Here is a 24,565-nt window from a genome sequence, read left to right as displayed (position 1 = left end):
GGGAATCAGTGGTTTGTGGACTTCTGGCTAAGATCACACTTCATCTGTTACCCCAGCAGGGAGTTCTTGCACCCCACATGACATCTGTGCTCCCTTTTCCCATTGCGTCCACGCACTACCCCTATCCCATCCTCAGACTCCACTCTCCTTAGGCAGAGAGTCCAGAAGAGGGGCTGACCATCGGTCCCAGATGAAGCCTCCTGTGTGGAGAAGGAGGTAGGGTGGAAAGGTGGCATCAGACAGACCTGGGTTCCAACTTTGGCTCTTCCACGTCCTGTGTGGTCTTAGGAAAGTCATGTCACCTCTCTGAGCTCATATTTGAAATGAACATAGCATATCATCCACCTCCCAGGGTTTGGAACAGAACAAGTGAGATGCACTTCTTCCAGGCCATGTGTGCGGTGCCCAGCACACAGTGACAGCTGTAAAAGGCCAATAAAATGCAGTGGAGTTTCCAGTGTTGGGATCACTGTGAATTTGAATCCCTGCTCTGTCATTTCCTGGCTGTGTACTTTCAGCAAGTCACTCTGCCCCTCCGAATCACAATTTCCCTATAAACCTGAAAGAAAGGCCCTCTTCTTGAGGATTTTTATAAGTCTTAAATGAGTCGTGTGATCACTTGCTCCATCCTGTACCTCTGAAGCATCTCTCAACTTTGAACTCTGTAACTCTAGGCTCTGAATTTAGATTTTGCAGTCCTAACCCAGCCGGCCACTTGGCTTCCTTGGTTATGACAAGCCCCTGGCTCTCTGGGCTACCCAACTTTGTATCTCCAGAGTTCAGACCTCCAGTCTGATGCCTCCAGGAGCTGCACCTAGAATCCTAGCAATTTCCCGTGTGGCTTTGGCATGGCCAGGGGCAGCAAACGATGGCTTGGGACTCTAAGGGTGAACAGGCATGGCCAAAGGCCCCGGCAGAGGACCTGCCCACGACCACGGTCACCAATGCTGTCTGTTCGCTGTACTGTGGCCTTATGGGGGAAAATGGATTGGCAGCCTGTAACACTTGGCTAAAAACTAAACTTGCTGAGGGGGCAGGGAGACATAGAGGGGCCAGCTCCTGCACAGGCAGAAGGTATCCCTGGCCCATGCAGGCTCTGCACAGTGCTGAAATACCCTGGAGGCAGCCCCACTCCCCAGGAAGGAGCTGCCCGCAGGACTGTTATCACTGGCCAGGCCCTTTCCTTCAGCCCCAGCAGGAATTAGCTGAGGCTGCTAAGTGGCCTCCAGCTTTCTCCTGTGCTCTGGAGAAGGGGGAGGGAAGGGCGAGGGGTGGGGAAACAGCACCAGCGGTGTGTGCGTATGGGGTGATTGTCATGGTTACGCTCTGACAAAACAAATGGCTCGGCTTCCTGCAGGCCACCTAAACAGCTATCGCAATGTGGGCATTGATCAAGCCAGCTGCCAGGGCAGCGGGCGCAGGGCTTGGGCACTGGAGCCCAGCCCCGGGCCGCACCTCCAGCAGCGCTGGGTGCAGAAGGCAACCACTGTGGCCGTGGAGAGAGGGAGTGTGTACCTAGACACGTGTGCTTCTGGGGTAAGGTAAGAGCTGGCCCCACTTGTGTGAGGAGGAGAGGCTAGACAAGGGGGCTGCTCTGGGTGGGCAAGGGCACGCATGAGTGTGTGCGTGTGTGTCTGTGGTAAGTTTGTGTGTCTATGTGCATGTGTGTCAGGGTGGGTACACCATGCAGGCACCATGGGGAGGAGCCCAGGATGCCAGGATGCTTCAACATAAGAAGTGAGGGAGCATGGCCACATGTTGCTACTCAGGTCCGGCTTGCTCTCTCTCTCTCTTGCTCTCTCTCTCTCTCTCTTTCTGTCTGTCTCCTCTCTTTCTCTCCCTCGCCACCCCTTCTCCTGCTCCCTCTTCTCTTTCTTGTTTGCTTTCTGTGTCTGTTTCTCTTTTTTCTGTGTGTGAGTCTCTGCATCTCCTCTCTGTGTCTCTGTCTCTCTCCTCTGTCTCTGCCTCCTTCCTCCCTCTCTCAACCTTCCATCCCTGCCACCTGTTTCCACCACCTCCTGGTCAGTCCCCCATCATCCCTCGTCTGTACTCCAGAGCTCTGGGGCAGTCAGGAGCCCTGCAGGGTGCCCACCCCGGCAGCCGCGCTCATGCCTGCTGCCCTTCGGATGCCCGGCAGCTTGTGACCGTCCCCAGAGCCACCGGCCAAACGCACACCCTTTTCTGAGCCCCGCGTCCCTGGGCTTCTGCAAGGTAAGAGGGGAAGGAGAAAAGGTCCCCGGGCAGAGGGAAGCGGCTAGGGGAGAGGAACTCAGCAGCGGGTGCAGTGTGGTGTCTGCTAACACATCAAGCCTCGGCTGGAAGTTCCACCATAACATCTGCGGCAGCCCCAACAGTTCCACCCCGTGCTCCTGCAGTAGCAGCAGGAGGCCTGCGGGGCGGGGGCCAGAACCATTCCCTCCTCTCTTCTGAAGAGCAACAGGCATCACACACCATCCTGCCTCTCCCACTAACCCCGTTCCTTCTTTTGCCTTTTCTTTCTTTTTCTCTCTTTCTTTTTTTTCTTTTTTATCTTTTTCTTTTTCTTTCCCTCTCTCTCTTTCTCTTTTATTACCCTCTCTTTCTCTCTCTCTCTCTCTCTTTCCTCCCTCCCTCCTGTCCTTCCTTACCTCCTCCCTCCGTTTTTTTTTTAAGACTTAGGAAGTAAGTCTTCTCTGCTGGGGCGCAGCCCCTTCCCTGGGCTCACCTGTCTAAACCCAGCCAGCTTATGGGGACTGGACAAGGCTCAAAGGGGTCTAGATGAGCTCTGGTCTTTCTGCTCCTGCGAAGAGGCCATAAGGCCATGAGACTCTGTGGTCAGCTGGGTTGGCCGGTGGGGCTGAGTACATGTGCATGTGTGTGCGTGTAATGCACGCAGGCATATGCTCTTGAAAGGTTTATTAGGGGCCGGGCGCGGTGGCTCAAGCCTGTAATCCCAGCACTTTGGGAGGCCGAGATGGGTGGATCACGAGGTCAGGAGATCAAGACCATCCTGGCTAACACGGTGAAACCCCGTCTCTACTAAAAAAAACAAAAACAAAAACAAAAACAAAAAAACTAGCTGGGCGAGGTGGCGGGCACCTGTAGTCCCAGCTAATGTAGTCCCAGCTACTCGGGAGGCTGAGGCAGGAGAATGGCGTAAACCCAGGAGGCGGAGCTTGCAGTGAGCTGAGATCCGGCCACTGCACTCCAGCCTGGGCGACAGAGAGAGACTCCGTCTCAAAAAAAAAAAAAGAAAGGTATATTAGGGCATGTGCGTGTAAGGGGATTCTCTGGAGGGTGGTGACGTGTATCACGTGAACTACATGAGTTGGTAAGCGGGTCTGTGGTGTGTGTATATAAATGTGTTTACATGTTTGTGGGTGCATGTGTGTTTGCTGCTGTGCAGGGATTTAAGAGTGCAGGGACATGCATGTGTATGTGTGCACACGTGTGCACAGGCAGAGGATTGTGACTTGAACTTGATCCAAAGGTTGCTGGGCAGGGTCCCCAAGGTCTGATGTGTGGCTGCGGGGCCCTCATCACCTCACCCAGCCTTGGCTGGCATCTGTCTCCAGGAATAGTGCTTCGGTTGTCTCCAATCCAGCCCCATCCAGGTGATGGTGCAGGGCTGGTGGTCACCGTGCCTGGGTAGGTGGCCTGTAGACCCCAATGCCTTGCTGGTCTGAGATGAGTCAAGGCTCCTGACCTGGAAATGGCTCAGGCTCTGAGCAGCCTCCTTGGCCCTAGCTTCAGGATTAGGAAACTCTTATATGTGACCTCACAGAAAAGGAGCTAAAGACACCCCCAGATCTGGGCCAGACACAGCTCTCAGAAGGGGCTCTAGACATTGGCCATTAGGCTGTTAGTAAAGTTGTCCTGGCTGGAGGGAGGAGGTAGAAGACAGGGAGCCCCACCCAGGGTGATGACACCGGTGTTCTGTTCCAAGGGGCTAGGACACCCACTCAGACATCCCAGTGACCCCCACTCACCCATCCCCGCGGTCCCCACTCACCTGACAGCCCCTGGGCCCAGAGGGAAGAAGCACCTTTGTGCTTACTCTGTCTCACTCATTGCGACTTTGCTCCAGACTCTGCTCCGAGCCAGCACCTTCACTGACTGGCTGGCCTCTCATTACCAGACAATGATGCAAATGCTGGTTATGGCTCTGTGAGAGGCCAGGTCCATGAGGGCAAGGGACAGCCCTGAAGAAGGAAAGGCAGTGGAAGAGGCACCCAGAGGCTCAGGGGCAGCACTCCTCCAGGCCGCTGGCCTGGATTCCTTTTCGGGTCCTCTCTGCTGAATACCTACCTGGGTTTCTCTCAATACCCCTGGTGGTTCCCTGTACAACACAACCTCGAGTGACCAATGACCAGGCAATGCAGACATAGGGTTCTCGTAGTCTCACAGGCATCCTGGGAAGGGGCCTGAGCAAGGCCAAGAAGAGGGTCACCTAAACAGGAAACTGACAGACATCCCTGGGGGAACTGGCGAACAGCCCAGTGGGGTCACTGGACTGAGTATGACTCCAGGTCACCGGGGGTGCACAAGTCCTCCATCCTATGAAACCCTCTGGGTTCCTGGATTCCTTAGGGAGAGGGGATTGGGATCAGGAGTGTTCTGTGTGGGGCTAGGCAGGCTTCCTCAAGGAGGTGATGCTAGAGTGCGGATTTGGAGGAAGCCACGGATGGATGTGGCTATGTGGGTGGACATAGAGGAGCAAGGAAGTGTTTCCCACATGACCAGAGCGTGAGTACAGGCAGGGCTGGGAGGGGCAGGAGGTCTTGGTCGATCAGTGTCAGTTTGAATCAACAGACAAGAAAGGGTGGAAATAGGGAAAGGAATGAAAACCACTGGATCACTGGGTGCCCACTTCATGCCGGGCTCTGGGCGGCATGTTGGGTCTCTGTTCTCAAGAGGCTTGCAGTCTCAAGTGGGGAAACCAATGGTCATCAATTACCCAAGCTTATGCAAAATAGCACTCAGGAAAAGAGCTCCTGGATTTGAGACACAGAGGCAAGGGCTGAGTCAGAGGCATATCTTTGTTGAGTCAACTGCTTATGCATTGAAGCAGGGCAGGGCAAGCTTGAACCTGGAGGAATTTTTGTCTTCAGCATCTGGTCACTTGCCTCCCTGTAGTCCTGGCCCCAAGGATGAGCCTGCAAAAATAGCAGAGAAGGAACAGTTAGACATGGGGGTGGGGGAAAGAGGGACAAAGAGTAGTACCTAGTTTCTTCCTTGTCTTGTGTCATTCCCTTACCTGGTGCCTTCCTCATGCAGTTTTATTTATTTTTTAAGTATTTATTTATTTTTGAGATGGAGTTTCACTCTTGTTACCCAGGCTTGGAGTGCAATGGTGCAATCTCGGCTCACTGCAACCTCTGCCTCCCGGGTTCAAGCGATTAACCTGCCTCAGCCTCCCAAGCAGCTGGGATTACAGGAATGTGCCACCACGCCTGGCTAATTTTGTATTTTTAGTAAAGATGGGGTTTCTCCATGTTGGTCAGGTCGGTCTCCAACTCCTGGCCTCAGATGATCCACCCGCCTCAGCCTCCCAAAGTGCTGGGATTACAGGCGTGAGCCACCATGCCCAGCCTCCCATGAGGTTTTACTAATCTCTACTTTACAGATGATAAAACTAAGTCTTGGAGAGCTCAAAGAGCTAGCAATAGCAAACGGCAGCGCCACCCTCTAGAAGAGAACTTAAGACCATTCCATGCATGGAGATTGTTACAGCAGGATTTAGCTGAGCAAAGCTGGATCCTAGGGTCCCAGAGGAAGGAGCAATCACTCCTAGACAAAGGGGTGGGGAAAGGCTACATGGAGGAGGTGGGTTTGAAAGAACCCAGCAGGATGAGTAGATTTCCAAACCCAGAGATGGGATCACAGGGCTCTGGGTTGAGGGAGGAACATAAACAAGGGTGCAAAGTTAGGGCTTACAGATGTCTGGGGAATAGCACATATTCTAGTTTGGAACACAGAGTCAGAGTGCAAGAGAAATATGGAATCAGGCTGCAAAGGGGAATTGTGAGGAGAAGCTTAATTTGACATGAACAAGACAGGCTTAGTTAACACAATGAACAGTCACAGAGCAGGGAAGCACCGTGGTCAGATCAAGATCTCAGGAAGAGACATTAACAAAGGTAGAGAAATTAACAAACCTGAGAAATTGAAATCTCACCTCTTGAATCCTCACTGGGGTCTGGAGGGATCCTAGTCTCCAATCTGAAAACCATTTGCTAGATCATACATTGTGTATCTTCCTAAGGCAAGGGTCCCAGGGTGTCTCAGCACAAAACTCTTCTCCCTATTCCCATGACCACACTGAGGATCAAACTGCTGGGCACGGGACTCTCTGCCAAGAGGTTCCTTCCATGGGTGCCACTGTGGAGACAGAGGCAGGACCCAGGGCTAGGGCAGGAAGCTGGAGTGATGGTCCCAACCCAGCCTAGAATGTGGCCACTGGGAGAGTGGCTGGAGGGCAGGAGATGGGTCTACCTGGTTCACCGTAGTATCCCCACTTCTTTATTCAGGCCCCATGAAGGGGTCTGCTTAATCATTATCTGCAACCCCATAGATGTGAGGTTGTAGGTTGGTTTGTTTGTTTGTTTGACGGAGTTTCTCTCTGGTTGCCCAAGTTGGAGTGCAATGGTGCGATCTAGGCTCACAGCAACCTCTGCCTCCTGGGTTCAAGTGATTCTCCTACCTCAGCTTCCTGAGTAGCTGGGATTATAGGTGCACGCCACCAAGCCTGGCTAATTTTTTGTATTTTTAGTAGAAACAGAGTTTCCCCATGTTAGCCAGACTGGTCTCGAACTCCTGACCTCAGGTGATCCGCCCACCTCAGCCTCCCAAAGTGCTAGGATTACAGGCGTGAACCACCTTGCCTGGCCAAGGTTGTGGGTTTTTCAAAATGTCATCCTAATAGAGAACATGAATAGACTGTCCACTTACAAAAGTAGTCCCTGAATAAATGTCTGTTCTTGCTCAGAACCAGCATTGATCCCTGCCCTTCACACAATATCCGTGTCCATCAGTTTCTCCGTCATGTGGGGTAAGCCGCTGATCATACAAAGCCGAAGGATTGCATGGTGAAACTGACATCACATGAAAGTTGTGGGAGTTAGTAAGGCCAATCAAAGAAGACACTGGAGGACTCCTAGTCCTACACAAGGCCATAGATAAATGAGAATCTGGCAGTTAGGCCAGAGAATGACAGAAGAGAATATGGACAACAATGAGTTCATGATAAGAAACTTTGATCATTATGCTGTGACAGTGAAATATGACCTTTTTAAAAATGTATCATACTAGCATATAATTTTGTTCAGGAAAATCATGCCCTGCTAAACCAATCAATATTTGATTTGTCCTTTGAGGACTGAAAGTTTTGGCACATGGTTGTAACTATAATCTTATTTTGGTCCAATATAAGATTCTATTTTCATATTTTTAGTCTCATTTTTCAAAATGAAATCCCAACTAAAATCTTTTCTTCATTCACCCTTTTGTATGACATGTTGGTCCCTGTTTTAAGTAGATTCACTTACAGTGGGCTTTTTCTGGTCAAATTATTGGGTTAACATGGGGATCTCTCATGATGAGTGTTTAATGCTTGTAGAGTTTATAAATGAATGACTACGGAGTCCTTTCCAGAACCATTCACTTTTGCCTTTCAGGCCTCTTGCCTCTGCATTGCCTGCCTCACCTCAGGTCATTCATTCGTTTATTCAGCATTTAATGAGCACCTGCTGATTGTCAGGTTCTCTTCTAAGGCACTGGGAATACAATTGTTGACAAAATATACAAAGACCTCTGCCTTCCTAGAGCTTATATTCTAGTGGACCCACTGGCCAATCTCACCTTCTTCCACCTCTTGCTCCCTTCAGATACCATAGATTCTATTCCTGGGACCATCACCTTTGCTCAAAGACCCAAACATTCATGGCTATACTAGCCAAGTTAGATTAGGCTACGCTGCAGTGAAATAACAGCAACGTTTTAATTCCTGCTCCTGCTGCATGTCCAAAGTAGGCCATGCCTTTAACAGAGGCTCCTTGGGGACACATTTCTCCATGATCGCTGTGGCAGAGAACATGGCATGGGCAAGCACACACTGGCTTTGAAAGCTTCCACCCGGTAGTGACACACGTCACTTCCACATATTTCATTGGCTGAAGCCAGAGGCACATCTAGGCCTTCAAGGAAGCTGGGAGCTGCAGCTTACCATGCACCCAGAGGAAGAGAAGGCAGAAGATCTGTACAACGGCATGAAGATCACACGCAGCCTTATTCAAGAGCAGGGCATTGTAGCCTTGATCAGAATACTTACAGGAAATAGGGGAGAAAGGACAGGTCATCTTGGGTTGAGTCCCTTCAAGGATCTTAGCCCCCTTCTCTGACCACTGGCACTCCGGGTTGACCAGCAGATCTGAATGCCTGGTGGCCAGCAGGATTGGCCTCTGCCACTCTCAAGCCTCAGCACAGCAAAGCAGCAGGTCCCCTATTCACGGAGGAAGCTCTGCCCTGGGAGCTCCAATCCTCCTGTGTTATTTTCCCTCTGAGCCTCAGTCTCCTGATCCTTAAAATGGGATAATAACCCTTATTTTGCCCCTATTCATAAAGCCCTAATTAATTCATGATGTGAAAGTGCTTTAATCATAAATCGCTTTCTATGAGGCATGGAGGCTCATTATGATGACTTTCATGACTCCATGGTGGATTTTTTTGGGGGCCCAGGGGACAGAACAGGGTCCTGCTCTGTCACCCAGGCTGGAGCACAGTGGTATGATCATATCTCACTGCAGCTTGGAAGTCCTGGGCTCAGGCAATTCTTCCACCTCAGCCTCCCAAGAAGCTGGGATTACAGGTGTGCCACCACACCTAGCTAACTTTTGTGTATGTGTGTAGAGATGGTTCCCCTATGTTGCCCAGGCTGGTCTCAAACTCCTGGCCTCAAACAATCCTTCCACTTCAGCTTCCCAAAGTTGTAGGATTACAGGCATAAGCCACCCTGCCCGGTCTCAGTGGTGAATTTGAAAGGGTAAGCTGGTCAGGGGCTACATCCTCTTCACTGCTTACAATACCATCATTTTTAATCCTTTCCTTTGAATTCTTGAAGACTTTTCTAAGATACCCCATTTCTAAAAGATTCCTTACAAGCCTGTCAGGAAGTCTGGCCTTGATTAGCTTCACCCCCACATCCCACCTTCCCCTACACAGGGCAAAGCCGCCAGCTCACCTTCGCAGTCAGCCAGGCACTGTGTCTGGCGCTTTACGCACAGTCTTCTTTCTCATCGTCACGAGGCAGTGGGGCGAGCTTTACTTCTGTGCCCTTTTATAGATCAGAAAACTGAGGTCAGGGAGGTGAAGTAGCTTGCCTGTGTCACCCAGGGCTACGAGTCCAAGGAGTCTAATTCCTGGAGCCTGATTTGTTCCTGATGCCCAGGCTGGCTGATGAGGGCAATTCTGCAGCTGGCCTCCTCTCTCTGCTTCCTTGTCCCTGGTTGGTTTAGTCTATGTTGCTGACAACCCCATGTTGTCCCTCGGACTCTCAAAGAGAGGGCTTTTCTCTTGCTTCTGTGGATGTGGGATACTGTTACCATGGATTTTGCTATGGCATAGTGGTAAATGCAGAGGCATTGGAATGGAAGCAGCCAGGGTTCAGTTCCCAGAGTCAACCCTTCTTAGCTTTATGACCATGGGCAGGTTTACTAACCTCTCTTATACTCACTCAGATCACCTGTAAAAAGAAAGAAAAATTGCACTTAGAGGGTTATGAGGGATCCGTGTGATCATCCACATAACTTTCTTAGCACAGTGCCTACGACCCAATGGAGGAGTTTGTGCAAAGTGTGGGGAATCTCTAAACCCTAAAACCCTGCCTTCTTAAACCTGGTTGCAGTGGGGAACTTGGTATTCTAAATGCAACCTCTCCAACTGTCTCCCCCTTCTCTCTTAACCTTCGGCTGGTTCTGCACCAGCTGAAGCCCAAGAAGAAGGTCAAGACCAACCTTGCCCGAGGTTTTCCTGCAGTAAGATGTGCCATGACATCCGTTTTGAGGCTGTTTGTGTGTCCCTTGTGTTCCAGTTTTGTTTTTTTGTTTTGTTTTTGTTTTTGAGTCAGGGTTTCACTCTGTTGCCCAGCCTGGAGTGCAGTAGTGCAATCTCAGCTCACTGCAAGCTCCACCTCTCAGGTTCAAGTGATTCTCATGCCTCATCTTCCCGAGTAGCTGGGATTACAGGCGCCCAACGCCCCACCTGGCTAATTTTTGTATTTTTAGTAAAGACGGGGTTTCACCATGCAGGCCAGGCTGGTCTCAAACTCCTGACCTTAAGCGATCCACGTACCTCAGCCTCCCAAAGTGCTGGGATTACAGGCATGAGCCACCGCGCTCGGCCTCCAGTGGCATCTTGTTGAAATGACTTCGAAGTGGGAGTCGTCTCTAGTGTGCTGACTTGGTAGGAGAGAGAGCCAGGGTACTGATCCACTATCCCCACTCAAAACGTGGGGAGGATGCTGTCTCCTTTCCCCACTCCTACCGCCAACTCCCCACTCCTAGAAAGCACAGCAGAAGGGCAGGAGCCAGTGAGAGGTGGAGCCCTGGGGGTTTACGGCAGTCGGTGTGGAGGGGTCAAAGGCCCTGTGTAAGAGCAGCCGGCTGGCAGGTGCACTAACTCAGCCTGGGCACCTGGACCTGGCTGGAAAGGAGCAGGCAGCAAGGAAGGCACCATTAACAACCCAGGATCTGGGGCCAGATGCTTGGATTCAACTCCTGGCTCTACCACCCACTCACTGTGTAACCCTGAGGTTTTCTTCACCTCTCTAGGTCTTGATTTCCTCTGCTGCAAAGTGAGGATGAGCTGCCTCATAGGGTCTTTCTGGGGTTTCAGTGTGAAAATCCCCCTGGCACTCAGGAAACAGTGCCACCTCTGAGAAGAGACTAAGTAGTCAGATACCTAGATCCCTTCAACAGGGCGGGGCACAGGAGGAACGGGTATACATCCTCAGTTCCGATGTGGGTTGTCTCTCAAAGCAACTGAGACCCTGGACTGTCAATCTCAAGAGATGGGTGGGATGAATTCTCCAGGTGCGCATCCTCTTGTTGTTAGATAAAGAGGCCAGGACCCAGAGCCCAGAGGGACCCCGTGGGAAGGGCCTTCTCCAGGTCATTCATGTATTCATTCAGCAAATAAGTATTGAGGGGTGAGGAAGCTTTGTGGTTAGGAGTTTGATCTCTGAATGTGGAGTCCAAATCCCAGCTCCACCACTTACGAGTGTATTACCTTGACCAAGAAATGTAACCACGCTGGGCCTCGGCTTCCTCTTCCACAAAATGGGAATAATAGCCGCGCCTTCTTGATAGGATTGTCCCAAGGGTTACCAGAAAGAATTCATGAAAAGCACTTAGAACGCCACCTGGCATCTACTCATTGCTCAATATGTGTTAGCTGGGATTTTTCAAAAACTGTTTTAGGCACTCTTTCATGTGCTAAGAACCATAACAAGGAAGAAGTATAGCTTTTACCCCTACCCTAGGGTCTAATGATCCCACCAATCTTTATGTCCCACCAGCTGTGCTCCGTGCAGGCCCACGAGGTGTGGCCAGGCCATACGTGTGACGGCAGGGTCCCAGTCTAGGGTTCACATGCAGTTGGTGGCAGAACTGGTCGTCAGGCCAGGGGGAGGCACTTTGACTCCCGGTCCAGCACCCTCTGCCACCCCACAAAGCATCTCTGTGTGCGGGGGGCAGTGTGTGCGGGGAAGCAGTCTTATAGATTGGCTCAAACTGCTCTGGGACCTCAGAGAGAAGGGAAGGCAATGAATGTATTCTTTAGCCAACACCTAGGCAGGGGGCCCTGGGATGGCTGGGTGGCAGGTCTGAGAGCTGTAGGGGGCCAGAGCCACCAGGGGAAATGCCAAAAGCTCAGGTGCCCGGATGCAGTCATAGTGGGTGGGAGAGTGAAACCACGAGGACAACCCAAAACGAAAAGGGAATTAAAGCAATAGCCAACATTCACTGCGGACCAGAAACTGGGACAAGCATTTTATAGGGCAGTGTGTCCCTTGCAAGCCTCTCAATAACCCTAAGAAAGAGACGACATTTTTACCTGCCCGCTATACAGAGGGTGAAACTGAATTTGAAAGAAGCATCCAATGAGAGAGCACTGGAGAAGGAAGAGGAAAGACAGATTCCAGGGCAGGAATTCACTTCCTAGCCTGTCATTTTACCACTTCGAGGTTGTGCGGGAAGGCACAGTACAAGGATTTAGTCTTCAACTCCCTAGGAGCCCCACTGCAACCGAGTAGCTCTAGAGGGGCAGTGGCTGGATTCAAAACCAGCTCTCCCTCTGTGCCACCAGCCGGCGAGCCCCTCCGCACTGGGAGAGCGGTGTGCTGGAGACAGGAGCAAGGCTCGAAGCCACACAGAGAATTTACTTAGTGCTTTTCAGTGGAGCCACAGGGATGCTGGCAGCTGGGCTGGGTGAGCTCACCTTGCAAACATGCCCCTGGAAAGGTGGGTGTAAACTGAATTTGTGTAATAAAGCCCAATTTTCCCAGAGATGTGTGGGTGCATTTCTGAGTGACCCTCAGAGAGCAGAGGCTCCAATGCAGGAGTCTTACTGGGCCCCCAGGGGACAGGCATGGCACAATTTCCGTATATGTAAACGACTTCCTCCTTGATCTAATCCGACAAGCATCTTTTCAGATGCTTAGCCCAGATAGATGGCCCTCATTTATCTTTTCAAATGTGGATGCACTTATTTCTCCCTTCTTCAGCCGGCCCAAACAGTCTCCTAGCTGGAAGCCCCAGACATCGTGGGTGGCTTGGCCCCAGCCTCCTGTCCAGACTGACTGTCCAGGACGTCTCAACTGGCTGGACTCCAGGTCTCTCAGGCAGTGTGAGGACACAAAGCACTGAGAAGCCTGAGCATTCTGTGTTGTTACTACTCCCCCAATCCCCAGCCCCCACCAAAGGAGACTACAGCTATCTCCAGGATAGAATCTCATGGGCTCTGGGCTGAAATAAATTTCTTCCATTGTATAGCCAAGGACTATATCCACCCCATGACACATTTCATTCTATTTATTTGGCCACTCATTCATTCAACCAATAGAGTACATGCCATCCATTCATGGTTGAGCACCAACTACTGGCCAGACACTGGGGAGAGACAGAGTATCCTGCCTCAAGTTCTGGGGGCTAACTGCTCCTAGTTGGGGTGGGTGGGGGACAGGACACAAGGCCTGAGGGCAGGGGCCCTGTACTTCTTGGTCATTGTGGTAGCCCAGCCTAGCACAATGTCTAGCACAGAGTAGGTCCTCCATATAGGTCTGTTAAATGGACACATGGCACATGGATGATGAGACAGATAACATGAGTGGTGCTGACTGTGCTGGTGGCAGGGGGCAATCTTAGGCAATGCAGGACCCTGAGAAGGCTCCATGGCAGTGATAACATTGAAGCTGGCCTTGAAGGATGGCTAAGGATGGAGAGGTGGAGACAGCATTCCCGGCAAAGCCCTCAGTGCCAGAAGAGACAGCGGTAGCAGAAGTCAGCCTTGTTTGGAGGCATAGCAAGAGTTCTTGACTGGCTGGAGCACGGGGTAAACGGGGTCAGGGTGGGCCTCACAATCATGGATTTGTTACCCACGTTGGCTGGATATAGGCCTACGTGGGGAGGTTTAGAGGAAGGAGACCAGAATACGAGAAGCCCAGAATTCTAGAAGGTTAGAACAATCAGACCAGATCCAGAGAACCTACAGACTTGGCCCTACTTTGATAAGAGTGTTGGTGCTGTCTGTGATTGGGTGGCTTTGGAGCACAGGCTTCTAAAGGGGCCATGAAAGCAGGACTTCCTAGAGGGGCTGGAGATGAGAAAAGGAGCAAAGGCCTCTAACCCCAGGTAAAAGGGCAGGTGGCAAGCCCAGAATTGCTTGTGGGCTCACAGTCTTCGTCCAGCCCAGGTCTGGCTGAGCCCACACAGGTGGGGGACCCCGACTTTGTGGAGCAGGATCTGGGAGGGATCAGACCAGGGTGAGGGTGAGATGCTTCCAGAATGGCTTTGCAGGTTGGAGGAACATGTTGTTTCTGGGACAATAATGTGCTGTGGATGCAGGGGAAAGGGTAGATTTCAGCAATAAGAACAGAGTCAGGGTCAGGGGTTACTAGGGCAGATGCTAGGCAGAGGCCCATGGGACCTTCCCAGCTTAGACCTGGAGGAAGCTAAGGCACAAGGAGGTTAAGTCACTTGCTCAAGACCACGCAAAATGTGAGTGGCAGAGCCCAGCAGTGTGACTGGGCCAATTACTCTGGAAGTGGCCATCACAGGGACTCTAACCTCAGGCAGTTCCCCAGAGACTGGGACCTAGGCACCCCTAACCACTACTGCACGGGCAAGTTTCTGCCTTCCCAATCTCTTTCTGAAAAGCAAATATCCCCCAGCAAGGGGGGCATGAGGGCCTTCTCCTTGACCCCAGGAGCCTTGATACAGCCTCCTCCCACCTCCACCTCCCTTGTGATGGCTGAAGCCAGCAGAGCCCCAGCACTCTCTTCCCCTCTGTGCTCAGCATGAACTGGGAAGCAGCCTGAGCAGGGGAAAGAGCAGGTTTTGGAGTCCAGGCTGGTTTCCGTTCAACTTGGCCACTCTCTGGCTGTGTGATGGCTTTTGGACCTCCCTCTGAACCTGGAAATTGGGAGTAGGTGTGAGTATTAGTGATGCCTGTGAAGTACTAGAACCTGGTAGGTGCCCCCATTCAGAGTTCCTCGTCCAAACCAAGCACAGTCCAGGGAGCTGGAACAAGGCAAAGGAGGAGGTACAGCCACTGCTGTTTCAGAACTCACAGCCCCACGGAAAGATAAAGCCATTGCAGATGAGTGGCTGTAGTGCCGCAGGATGTGGGGTGTTATAGACAAGGGCTCAAAGGCTATGGAAGCCCCAAGAAGAGCATGTCTGTTGGACTGGAGTGTCAGAGAAAGGGAAGGCTTCCTGGAGGAGGTGCATCTAAGCCTTGAATGATGAACAAGACTTTGAAGGCAGAGGAGGCAAAGGGTGGCAAAGAACCTGACATGTTCAGGGCATGGTGAGAGGGTCAGTGTGTTTGGAGGAAGGTGAGCATGTAGAACATGGCGGGCGGTGGCACTGGAGAGAGACGGTGACCCACTGGGGAGAGCCTTGAATGCCACACTGGACATTTGACTTACTCTTTTGGACAAAATCAATGGGAAGCCATCAGGAAAAATAGAGGGGTGTGTGTGTGTGTGTGTGTGTGTGTGTGTGTGTGTGTGAGGGGACCAGAAGGGAAACAGCCTGGAGGTTGAAGGACCAGGTAGGAGATGATAGAGACAGTCTAGGGGAGATCAATGAAGCAGCAGCAACAGGAAGAGAGAAGAGAGAATTGTAAGACTCGCTCAGGAAGAGGTGACAAGGCTTGGGAGAAACTCAGTGCAGGAGATAAAGTAGCCTCATGTTTAAGCACATGGTCCTTCTGCTTGGGTTTACTCTTAACCTCATTGTTTACTGGCTGTGTGGCCATGAGTAAGTTGCCTCACCTCTTTGAGCCTTGGTATTTTCATTTATTAAATAGGGATACTAAGAGTATCTACCTCCGAGAGATGCTGAAAATCATATATGTAAAGCACTCAGAGTGGTATTTCATCCATTCAGCAAATACTTATTGAGCATCTACTAGGTGCCCGGCACTACTCTATGGGCAGCAGATACAGCAGTGAGCAAACTAAAACAAAATTCTGGCCCTCACAGGGATTACACCTTGGAGGGTTAGCATACACATTAAACAAGATAAATAAGCAAGATATACATTATGTCAGATGGTGATAAGTGCTAAGGAAAAAAACAAAGAAAGGAACCTGGAAAGTATTGGGAGGTTGCAATTTTAGGAATGGTCTTGAAGATGGAGCCATCATAGATGGTGTGTGAAGTTCATGGCACGGGAATGGAAATGCAGGCTGAGCTGGGAAGGAAACAAAGGTTGCTGACATGCAGGGTCAAGGGGTAAATGCCCACGGTGTTGATGCACTGTTCCCAAAGATGCTCGAGTCACCTGAGATGATGGCAGGGCTTGGGAAACAGAGGAAGTCATGAGCCAAGCACCAAGTGTTGACTAAAGGAGTATGATTGAGACCTTAGAGAAGGCAAGTCACAGGGATGGTATAGCCAAAAGGCAGCAGTCCCCCAAGGAGAAGGGTTTTGACTGGAGGACAGAAGAGTGACAGTCTTGGCACAGGCAGCAACAGGGACCCAGGACACAGAGCGTCTCAGGAGAGGCACAGGATCTGGGGTATTTTGCAGGCCATGCAGGGACAGCTGCAGAGGACACAAGGGAAGGTTTGGAGAGGTGGGCGGTGGGCAGTGGCGAGGAGCTGGCTCAGGGGCACAGAATTACAGAGCTTCCTCAGTGGGTTGATGGTCTGTTACAAGATGGGTGGCATCTATGGTGGGCAGGGAGGGTGGGTTTGGACCATGGTACATAAAGACTGGAATGAGAGCCTAACAGATTAAACGTCCGTAGCTTCTCTGTGGAGCTGCCCCTGACCTGGTGGCCAGAGGATATCTCTCCCTGAGCTGAACCCATGCAAAACCCAGAAACGACCAGCCTGACATTGTGATAACATATGGATCCATGCATTCATTGAACAAATATTTTTCATCCCTTTCTATGAGGGCAAACAGAGCTCAAGGTACTTAGGATGCATCAATGAGAAAAACAGGCTCCAATCACCACCCTTGTGGAAGGAAGCAGATGAAAAGCAATAAATGCAATAAAAGTTTTCTATGTAATATGTTGGAGAGACATGCTATGGAAAATACCCAAACAGAGCAGGATGAGAGATCTGAAGGAAAGCAGGGGAGGGGTGCAAGTTTAAAGCAGGTTTTCAGGGCCCTTCCTAAGAAGGTGCCATCTGAGCAGACGTGAAGGGGTGAGGAAGCGAGCCACGAGCACGTGCATGTCTAGAGGCTGGAGTGAATCCATTAAGCAGGTGGTCAGAAGGGAAAACAGCAGGGGCTTAGATTGATGGGGGCTTGAGGGACATGGGAGCCATCAGAAAGTCTGAGTCATGGAGTCACACAACTTTGTCTTCAAAGGACGACTCTGACTGCTCCACTGGGAAAACACAGTAAGGGGACAATGTGGCTGCTGCAGTGGGGATGACAAGAACAGGCTGGATTGTGAACTTCCAGCTTTATTTACTGTCTGTCTCTTCCATTAGTATCTCCACTCACGCCTGCCTGTTCCCACTGTATCCCCAGCACCTAGTGTCCTTCAGAGTCCTTGGGAGGCTGCTGGAACTCATTCATTCATTTCACTTTAGAAATATTTATTGAGCACCTATTATGTGCCAGGCATAAATATGAATAATGTCCTGCCCAGAAGGACAGCAACTATTTGGGATTTATCATCTCTAGGCCATCACAAAAGTGTTGACATTTAACAGGCACACCAAGAACCTCCTCTAAGCCATATAGAACTCTTAGTGTCCAGGTTTGGCCCAGCGTTTCATCAGGAAAACACTGTCCAGAGCCTCAAATCATTCCAATCTTTCTATGTGCCTCTTAGAGAATATGAGAGGGGATCCAAGTTATAACTCTGGGCACTCATTCTTAAAAATCCTTTTTTCCTGCCCTCCCCTGTCCTCCCTCCCTTGTTCTTTAAGTCCTCCCTCCCTCTTCTCCCCTGGCCCTTTCTGCCAGCTCCACTCAATCCCTTTCTGGTTTCTCTCACCTCACCAGCTCTTTTCCAGACGCAGCATCCCAAAAGTGAAGGAACTGGGCAAAGACATGTTGTGTGGCACACTGAGGAAGGAGGTGGGGAAGGTAAACACAGTGTTGACCCTCACACACTTGACAAGCCCCACTCACACCAGACAACATTCCTAAGACTGAACCCTGGCTTCCCACACTCTGAACCGCAGATGCCATGGCCTTGTCCCTGTCCCTGGGTGATTCCTGTGGCCCACACCCATCTGAGGCCCAGGTTGGGACAGAGCTGGAAGGGAAGACACTCAGATAATCTATTCTGGTCCTTATGGTCCCCATCTCTCATGGGGATGGCCCTGGGCCCCTCCGAGGAGAAAGTCCTACACGTGTACCCATTTACTTGTGTGCCCTTGAGGTACCCCAAACCCACATCCAAAGCCAGCACACTCCCTTGAGGCCTCACCGTCCTCATCTGCAGAAGAATAATACCTTAGAAGGTTTTATGAGGATTAAATGAGATAATATATGTGCCTGGCACATTTTCAATGTTTAATAAATTCCAGCTGTCATCGCTATGACCTTCCCCCACTCCCACATTTCCTCTGTTGCCACATTATAAACTCCTTGCCATTTGGATTGGGTCTCATCCTTATATAGACAGTGGCTAATTCAGAGCCTGGAATACAGTAGGTGCTTATCAATGCTGGATGAATTGATAAAAAATAGGCATTTACCAGGCCCCCACAGGATTTAAAGTTTATTCTTTCCAAGGGGTTCTGACATTCTTTTTTTCCATAATATAGATTTTGGTTTTTTATTTGCGTGTGTGTGTGTGTATGGTTTTTTAAAATAATTTCAACTTTTATTTTAGATTGAGGGGCTACATATACAGGTTTGTTACATGGATATATTGCATGATGGTGAGTTTTGAGGTATGACTGATCCCGTCACCCAGGTAGTTAGCACCGTACCCAACAGTTAGTTTTTCAACCCTTTTCCCCACTCCTTCCCTCCCCCACCAGTAATCTCGAGTGTCTACTACTGTCATCTTTATGTCCACGAGTGTACAATGTTAAGCTCCCACTTTCAAGTGAGAACATGGGGTTTTTGGTTTTCTGTTCCTGCATTATTCGCTTAGGCTAATGGCCTCCAGCTGCACCGGTGTTGCTGCAAAGGACATGGTTTTCTTCTTTTTTATGGCTGCATGACATTCCTAAAGGGTCAACGCTGAGGGAGTCTGCCGTCTGTTATCAGATGTCCCTCATCTAAGCCCCACTCCCTGGGCCAGGGACAGTGTGGGTAGACTGGGTTGGATAAGATGCCTTTGGCAGAACCTCACCCCAAGGTGGACTGGAGCTGAGGCCTGGGTTCAATGCATGTCTGGGTGCTGGCTCCCTAAGGCTGCATTCCCCAATCAGTATTCCAGGCAGGAGCAAACCAGGATGCGGGCGGGGGTGGTGGGAGAGAGAGAACGTTGGGAGGGGGAGACGTGGCTCTGTCAGGAAATGAAGGCTGCCTCTCCACCCCCTTGCCCCCTGCCTCCCCACCCCCTTGAAGTTGCCAGGCTTTGCCAGGCTTTGCTCTGGCCACCAGGAGAGAGATCTCCTAAGAGAAGGCCACTTGGGGAGACAGCAGCTCCCTCCCGGCTCTTTATCTGCCTGCTGCTGTCAGTCAGCCCGACAGGAGATAAGCCCAGAGCTGGCTGGGCCTGAGCCCAGAGGGAGAACATAATTAAAAAGCCACTGCTGGCCTGGCGGGGTGCCGGGGTGTGGGGGAGCACCTGAGGATCTCAACTGGGGACATGGAGAGGACCCAGGAGAAACAGTCCCTTCTTTGAGAAAGAGCAGGGTACTCAGCACTCATTGAATAGCCTTGCAAATAAAGGGCAGCAGGCTACCAGCCCAGGGAAGCTTTGCCTGGCACCGACCCCACAGACAGGAAAACCCAGAGGGAATCTGACCTCAAACTTCTACTCCACACCCTTCATTTGACTTTGCTTTCCATTCCCACCCTACTTCTTCAAGGCATGTGATTACTTGGGCGGGGGTCTTGGGAGGCCCTAGATCATTGAGACACGGTCCTGAGAAATGCTGTGGAGGCCTTCATGCTGCAAGGATGAAAGCCATGCATTCTCTTCTTCATTCAATCAACATAAAGCAGGTAGTGAAACCAAAGTCGATGTGGCCCATGCCCATGTATATAGCGCCTATGCTCAAACGGGAAACAGAGAGTAACAGACGTCACTCAGAAACAGAACGCAGCACAACAAATGGTTAGAGATACTCCTGGGAAGAGAAACTCAGCTCTGTGCGGGGATGACAGAGGATGTTGGGCACACTGGTCTGGCCTCCCTGCGGAGGGAACCCGAGTTGACCACGAAAGATGAGTAGGGGGTTACTAGTTTAAAAATGGGGGTGGGGTGGGCCTTCTGGGAGGAGCAGCAAGCACAGGGATGGAAGGAGCAGGACACGTGTCCGGAGTGGAAACTGCTGAGACCCACAGGGTGTGTTTGGGGACCGTGGGGATGCTGGGCTGGGGAGGCCAGCAGGGGCCCAACCCCATAGAGTCCCAGGCCACCTTAAACTTTGGTTCTCTGTCCAAGGAGCAAGGGAACTCATTGGTGAGTACAAGAGGGAAGTGGGGTAGCAGAGACCTGTCCTGTTTATGTGTCCAGAATGTTTGTTCTGGTGAGTGGGTGCAAAATGGATTCTTGGGCAAGAGTAGATTCAAGAGGCAGATCAGGAGCTGCAGTCCACGTGGAGGTGGTGGTGGCCTGGGACAAGGTGCTGGTGGCTGCGAAGGGAGGATGTGGATGGATACAAGGGTTTTTCCAGAGATGACACATGGGTCTTGGCGATGGATTGTCTGTGTGTGTGTGTTGGGGTGGGGAGGTGGGAAGGAGGTGCAGGAATGACTCCCAGGTTTTGGCCTCTACACCTGGAAGAATGTGGCTCCCCTTACTTTGGTGACTATTGGGGGTGGCCCTCACATACCAAGTGTTCACTGCAGTGAGCAGGCTCACTGAAGTCAGAGAAGGAAGGACGTGGTGAGCTATTCCAATGTCCTCATTCTGCAGAGGCAACATCTGAGGCTTAGGGATTACAGGACACACAGAGGATGGGGTCAGAGTCTGAGCCCCTCGACTGCCTTCCCCACATGGTCTGTTGGGAGAATTCCAGGCTGAACGTGAGGCTACCTGGACTCTAGCCCTGACTGTGCTCCAACCATTTGAGTGAATCCCAACAGGTCACATGCTTTCAAGCCTCAGGTTCTCTACCTGTGAAATGAAAGGAAGAGAATGGCCACTTCTCCTCTTCTCAGGGAAGAATGGTAGTTATCCTGCGGTCACTTCCTTCCCAGGAACTAGGAAGTTCTTGGGGAAAATGAAAACAATGCTGCTTTGATTGGTTGGGGTTGTCTGAAATGGGAAATCTAGGTTGGGGGGACTTGGGGGAGCCTCTCCCCACTTCCTGCCCTTCCTTGTCTTGCAGGTTCTGAAGGCTGAGTAGCCAGCGGGATGCCTGGCTTGCTGAATTGGATCACGGGGGCAGCCCTGCCCCTCACGGCGTCTGACGTTACCTCCTGTGTCAGTGGTTATGCCCTGGGCCTAACTGCCTCCCTCACCTATGGCAACTTGGAAGCCCAGCCCTTCCAGGGTAAGGACACCTGCTGGGGCCTCCCCGGCTCCCCGGGACCACTGCCTCCTCCATATTGAATCCCTGTCTTGACATTTACTTGCTAACTGACCTTAGGCGAGTCACGCCACCCCTCCGAGTCTGTTTCCTCATCTGTAAAACGGTGAGACTATTTCTGCTTTGCAGGCCCCAAAGCTAATAGCAAGGAGGGTCAGGATTTGAGCTGAAGAAGTTTGGGTTCAGCCCCAGCCAACTATCCCCACACTTTTCTTTTTCTTTGAGACAGGGTCTCATTCTGTTGCCCAGGTTTGAACGTAGTGGTGCGATCACGGCTCACTGCAGCCTCCACCTCCCGGGCTCAGGAAATCCTCCCACCTCAGCCTCCCAAGTAGCTGAGACTACAGGCATGTGCCACCTCACTCAACTAATTTTTGTATTTTTTGTAGAGACTGGGTTTTGCCATGTTGCCCACTCTGCTCTCGAACTTCTGAGTTCAAGCAATCCACCCGCCTCAGCCTCCCAAAGTGCTGGGATTACAGGCTTGAGCCACAGTGCCAGACTGTCCCTGCACTTTACAGCCCACAAGGCACACTGTCCACTGGTCAGTCCCACACTTTCTCCAGGGGGCTTCACAAGAGGAGAGGCATCAAGACTCAGTCAAAGCCAGGAGCCTCCACTCCTAGCCATGGTTCTTGCTCCTATGACCCTGGGGAAGCTGCCACCACCTCAAAATCAGGATGTTCCTCCCCACTGTCCAGATGCCCTGGGTCGTGGCGGAGCCGATGAGGTAACACAGTAGGCAGGACTTTGTGGACTGAGAAACCATCTGTGAATATGAACCACAGTCAGGGGTATGGAGGCACACTGGCCTGCCAGAGTCATTTGTAAATCAAACTCCTCTCCTTCCACTTCAGGAGGGGAGTTGTGGGAAGGCCAGGAGGGCACCGGCCAGGATTCCCTTCCTATCCGCAGTGATGGGGCCTCCTAGCCACCAAACTTCGTGTCTGTGGTCACCAACCTTTGGTGACAAAACCTCAGCCCCACCTGAGATTCTGAAACCCCTGCAGGGCTGCCCTGGGGACCAACACTACCCAAGGGAGCCGCAGGGAAACTTTCTTCCCCTTAGAAATTTCCCGGACAGGGCAAATGGCCCTGTTCCTGTGTTCAAGGAAACCTAGAGAGGGCGACTTAAATTAGGATCCACCTGCAGACTCAGGGAGCTAAATACCCAAACTACTTCCAACAGCCCTTTGGCTTTCCACATGCAGAAGGCACAAGTCCCCCCACTTTACAGATGAGGAAACTGAGCCCCAGAGGGAGCGGAGGTCGGGGTTTGTGGGGGGCTCACCCTGGACCCAGCATTGTGCTGTCCCGATATTAAGAGGGTAGATAAAACAAGACCTTAACACTGTCAACGTGATCCCCAGCCGCCAGCATTACTCACAAGCTGCTTCAGAACGGCAGGATTTCTGGCCCCACCCCAGAGCTACTGAATCCAAATCTAGATTTTAACAAGACCCCAGGTCACTTGTGAGCTTCTAAAGTTTGAGAAGCACTAAGATATAATAATGTGTGGCACGTGGCTTCATAATTGATGCCTATTTTTTTTAGTTCTCACTACGACCCTGGGAATAGGCTTCATTATCGCCATCTTACAGGTGGTGCTAGGAGGCCTAGAGAAGCTAAGTGTCTTATCCAAGGTCACCTGGCTAGGAAACATGACGGAGCCTGGATTAGAACCCTAGTCTTCCTCCAAAGCCCCAATCTTCCATGCCACAGGTGGCAAACTTGTGGTCCATGGACAAAACTGACCACACAGATGTGCTTTATGAGGCGCACACAAGTCCCATAAAAACCCATGTTTTCACTCTCTTGGAAAATCAGAAGTTCTGGCCACACCAGGCTCACACACCTGCAAAATAAGAGCTGGCCCTGGCGCTGCACTTACCCACCTGGTCCCAGAGCTGGCTTGCTGCCGAGGCCTCTGGGCATCCGCTGAGTGGCAGTGGGCACCACCCAACCAGCAGGCCAAGGATTCAGGTTCCTTCCAGGCAAGGGGTGTGCAGGGTGGGCCTGGGGCACCTCGCGATGCTGGGCCCTGCTCTGACAGGCCTCTTCGTGTACCCCCTGGATGAGTGCACCACGGTGATCGGCTTTGAGGCAGTCATTGCCGACCGTGTCGTGACGGTACAGATCAAGGACAAAGCCAAGCTGGAGAGCGGCCACTTTGATGCCTCCCATGTTCGATCCCCAACAGTCACAGGTAAGGAGACCAGAAGGGCTGCAGCGGGACCTGGGTTGGGCCAGCCAGAGGCTGCCTAGGCTGGAGCCTCAGGCTGACTGCAAGGATAGCAGCAGAACATGAGAGAGAAAGAGCACTGAACTAGTCAGGGATCCTGGATGGAATCCTGTGCCACTTTGGGCCAATAGTTAACTTCTCTGAACCTCAGCTTCACTGTCTGTAAGACAGAGGTAATTGACTTTCTGTTGTCACTCGAAAGTGTGTGAGGATCAAAGGAAGGAAGGTAACAAAAGGATTTTAAAGGTCTCTCTAGAGAAACAGAATAACACATCTTTTAATTTCAGAGGCTGTGAGACAAGTCACACCAGGATTCGACTCCCTTTCCTGTTGCTTACAAATGTGAGCTTAGAGAAAAAATTAACCCCCTCTTTAAAATGGAATAAATAGCTGTCCTCACCCGATACTCAACCAGGATAATGCAGGCAGAGGACTCACATCACAGTAAATACTCAAAGCGTGGCTACTAATGCCTGCTACTGAGGAAACTGAGGCTCAGAGAGGAAGAGCAACTGGCTCAAGGTCAGTGAAAGGCAGCTGTTAGTGCCTTTTAGGCAGCACATCACACAGCATGCTGGTGGAAGAGCCAGGGCAAGAACATAGACCAGGTATAATACAATGTAAGAGATTCTTACTGTTGGATCTACGATCAAGGTGAAGTTTGTTCAAGTGGTTATTAAAATGTTCAATGAACACTCATCCTGTATAAGGTGCAAAGTTGTCCCTGAGTTGTTATGATTTATCACAGTCCAAAAGGTTAGTTAGGATCTGTCTAGGAGTAACCATGATGGGAACAGGGGGTGGAAAGTGACTGTGTCAAAAGAGGTTGTGATGATGTTAGAGAAAAAGACCAGCCTAGATCAGGGACCAGGAAGGTGTTCATGGAGGGGTTGGGTGGGTGGGTAGACTGGGTAAGCAGGGACGAAGAAATGGGT

At 51.2% G+C, this 24,565-nt stretch overlaps 1 protein-coding gene across 1 annotated transcript in view; it reads left to right on the top strand.

Moving 5' to 3' along the window:
- The first annotated feature begins 1,372 nt into the window (after positions 1-1,372).
- VWA5B1 (von Willebrand factor A domain containing 5B1) overlaps positions 1,373-24,565 on the top strand; it is a 64,068-nt gene continuing 40,875 nt past the window's right edge. The window contains exons 1-3 of the mRNA XM_011970347.1: positions 1,373-1,541; positions 21,188-21,352; positions 23,442-23,594. Of these exons, the coding sequence (XP_011825737.1) occupies positions 21,214-21,352; positions 23,442-23,594 (292 nt within the window). The 5' untranslated portion in view covers positions 1,373-1,541; positions 21,188-21,213. The remainder of the gene's footprint in view (positions 1,542-21,187; positions 21,353-23,441; positions 23,595-24,565) is intronic.

This window comes from Mandrillus leucophaeus, unplaced genomic scaffold (assembly GCF_000951045.1).
Source record: "Mandrillus leucophaeus isolate KB7577 unplaced genomic scaffold, Mleu.le_1.0 Scaffold944, whole genome shotgun sequence".
NCBI lineage: Eukaryota > Metazoa > Chordata > Mammalia > Primates > Cercopithecidae > Mandrillus > Mandrillus leucophaeus.
Note: the sequence above shows the minus strand (reverse complement) of the source record. Positions and strands in the feature narration are given on the sequence as shown.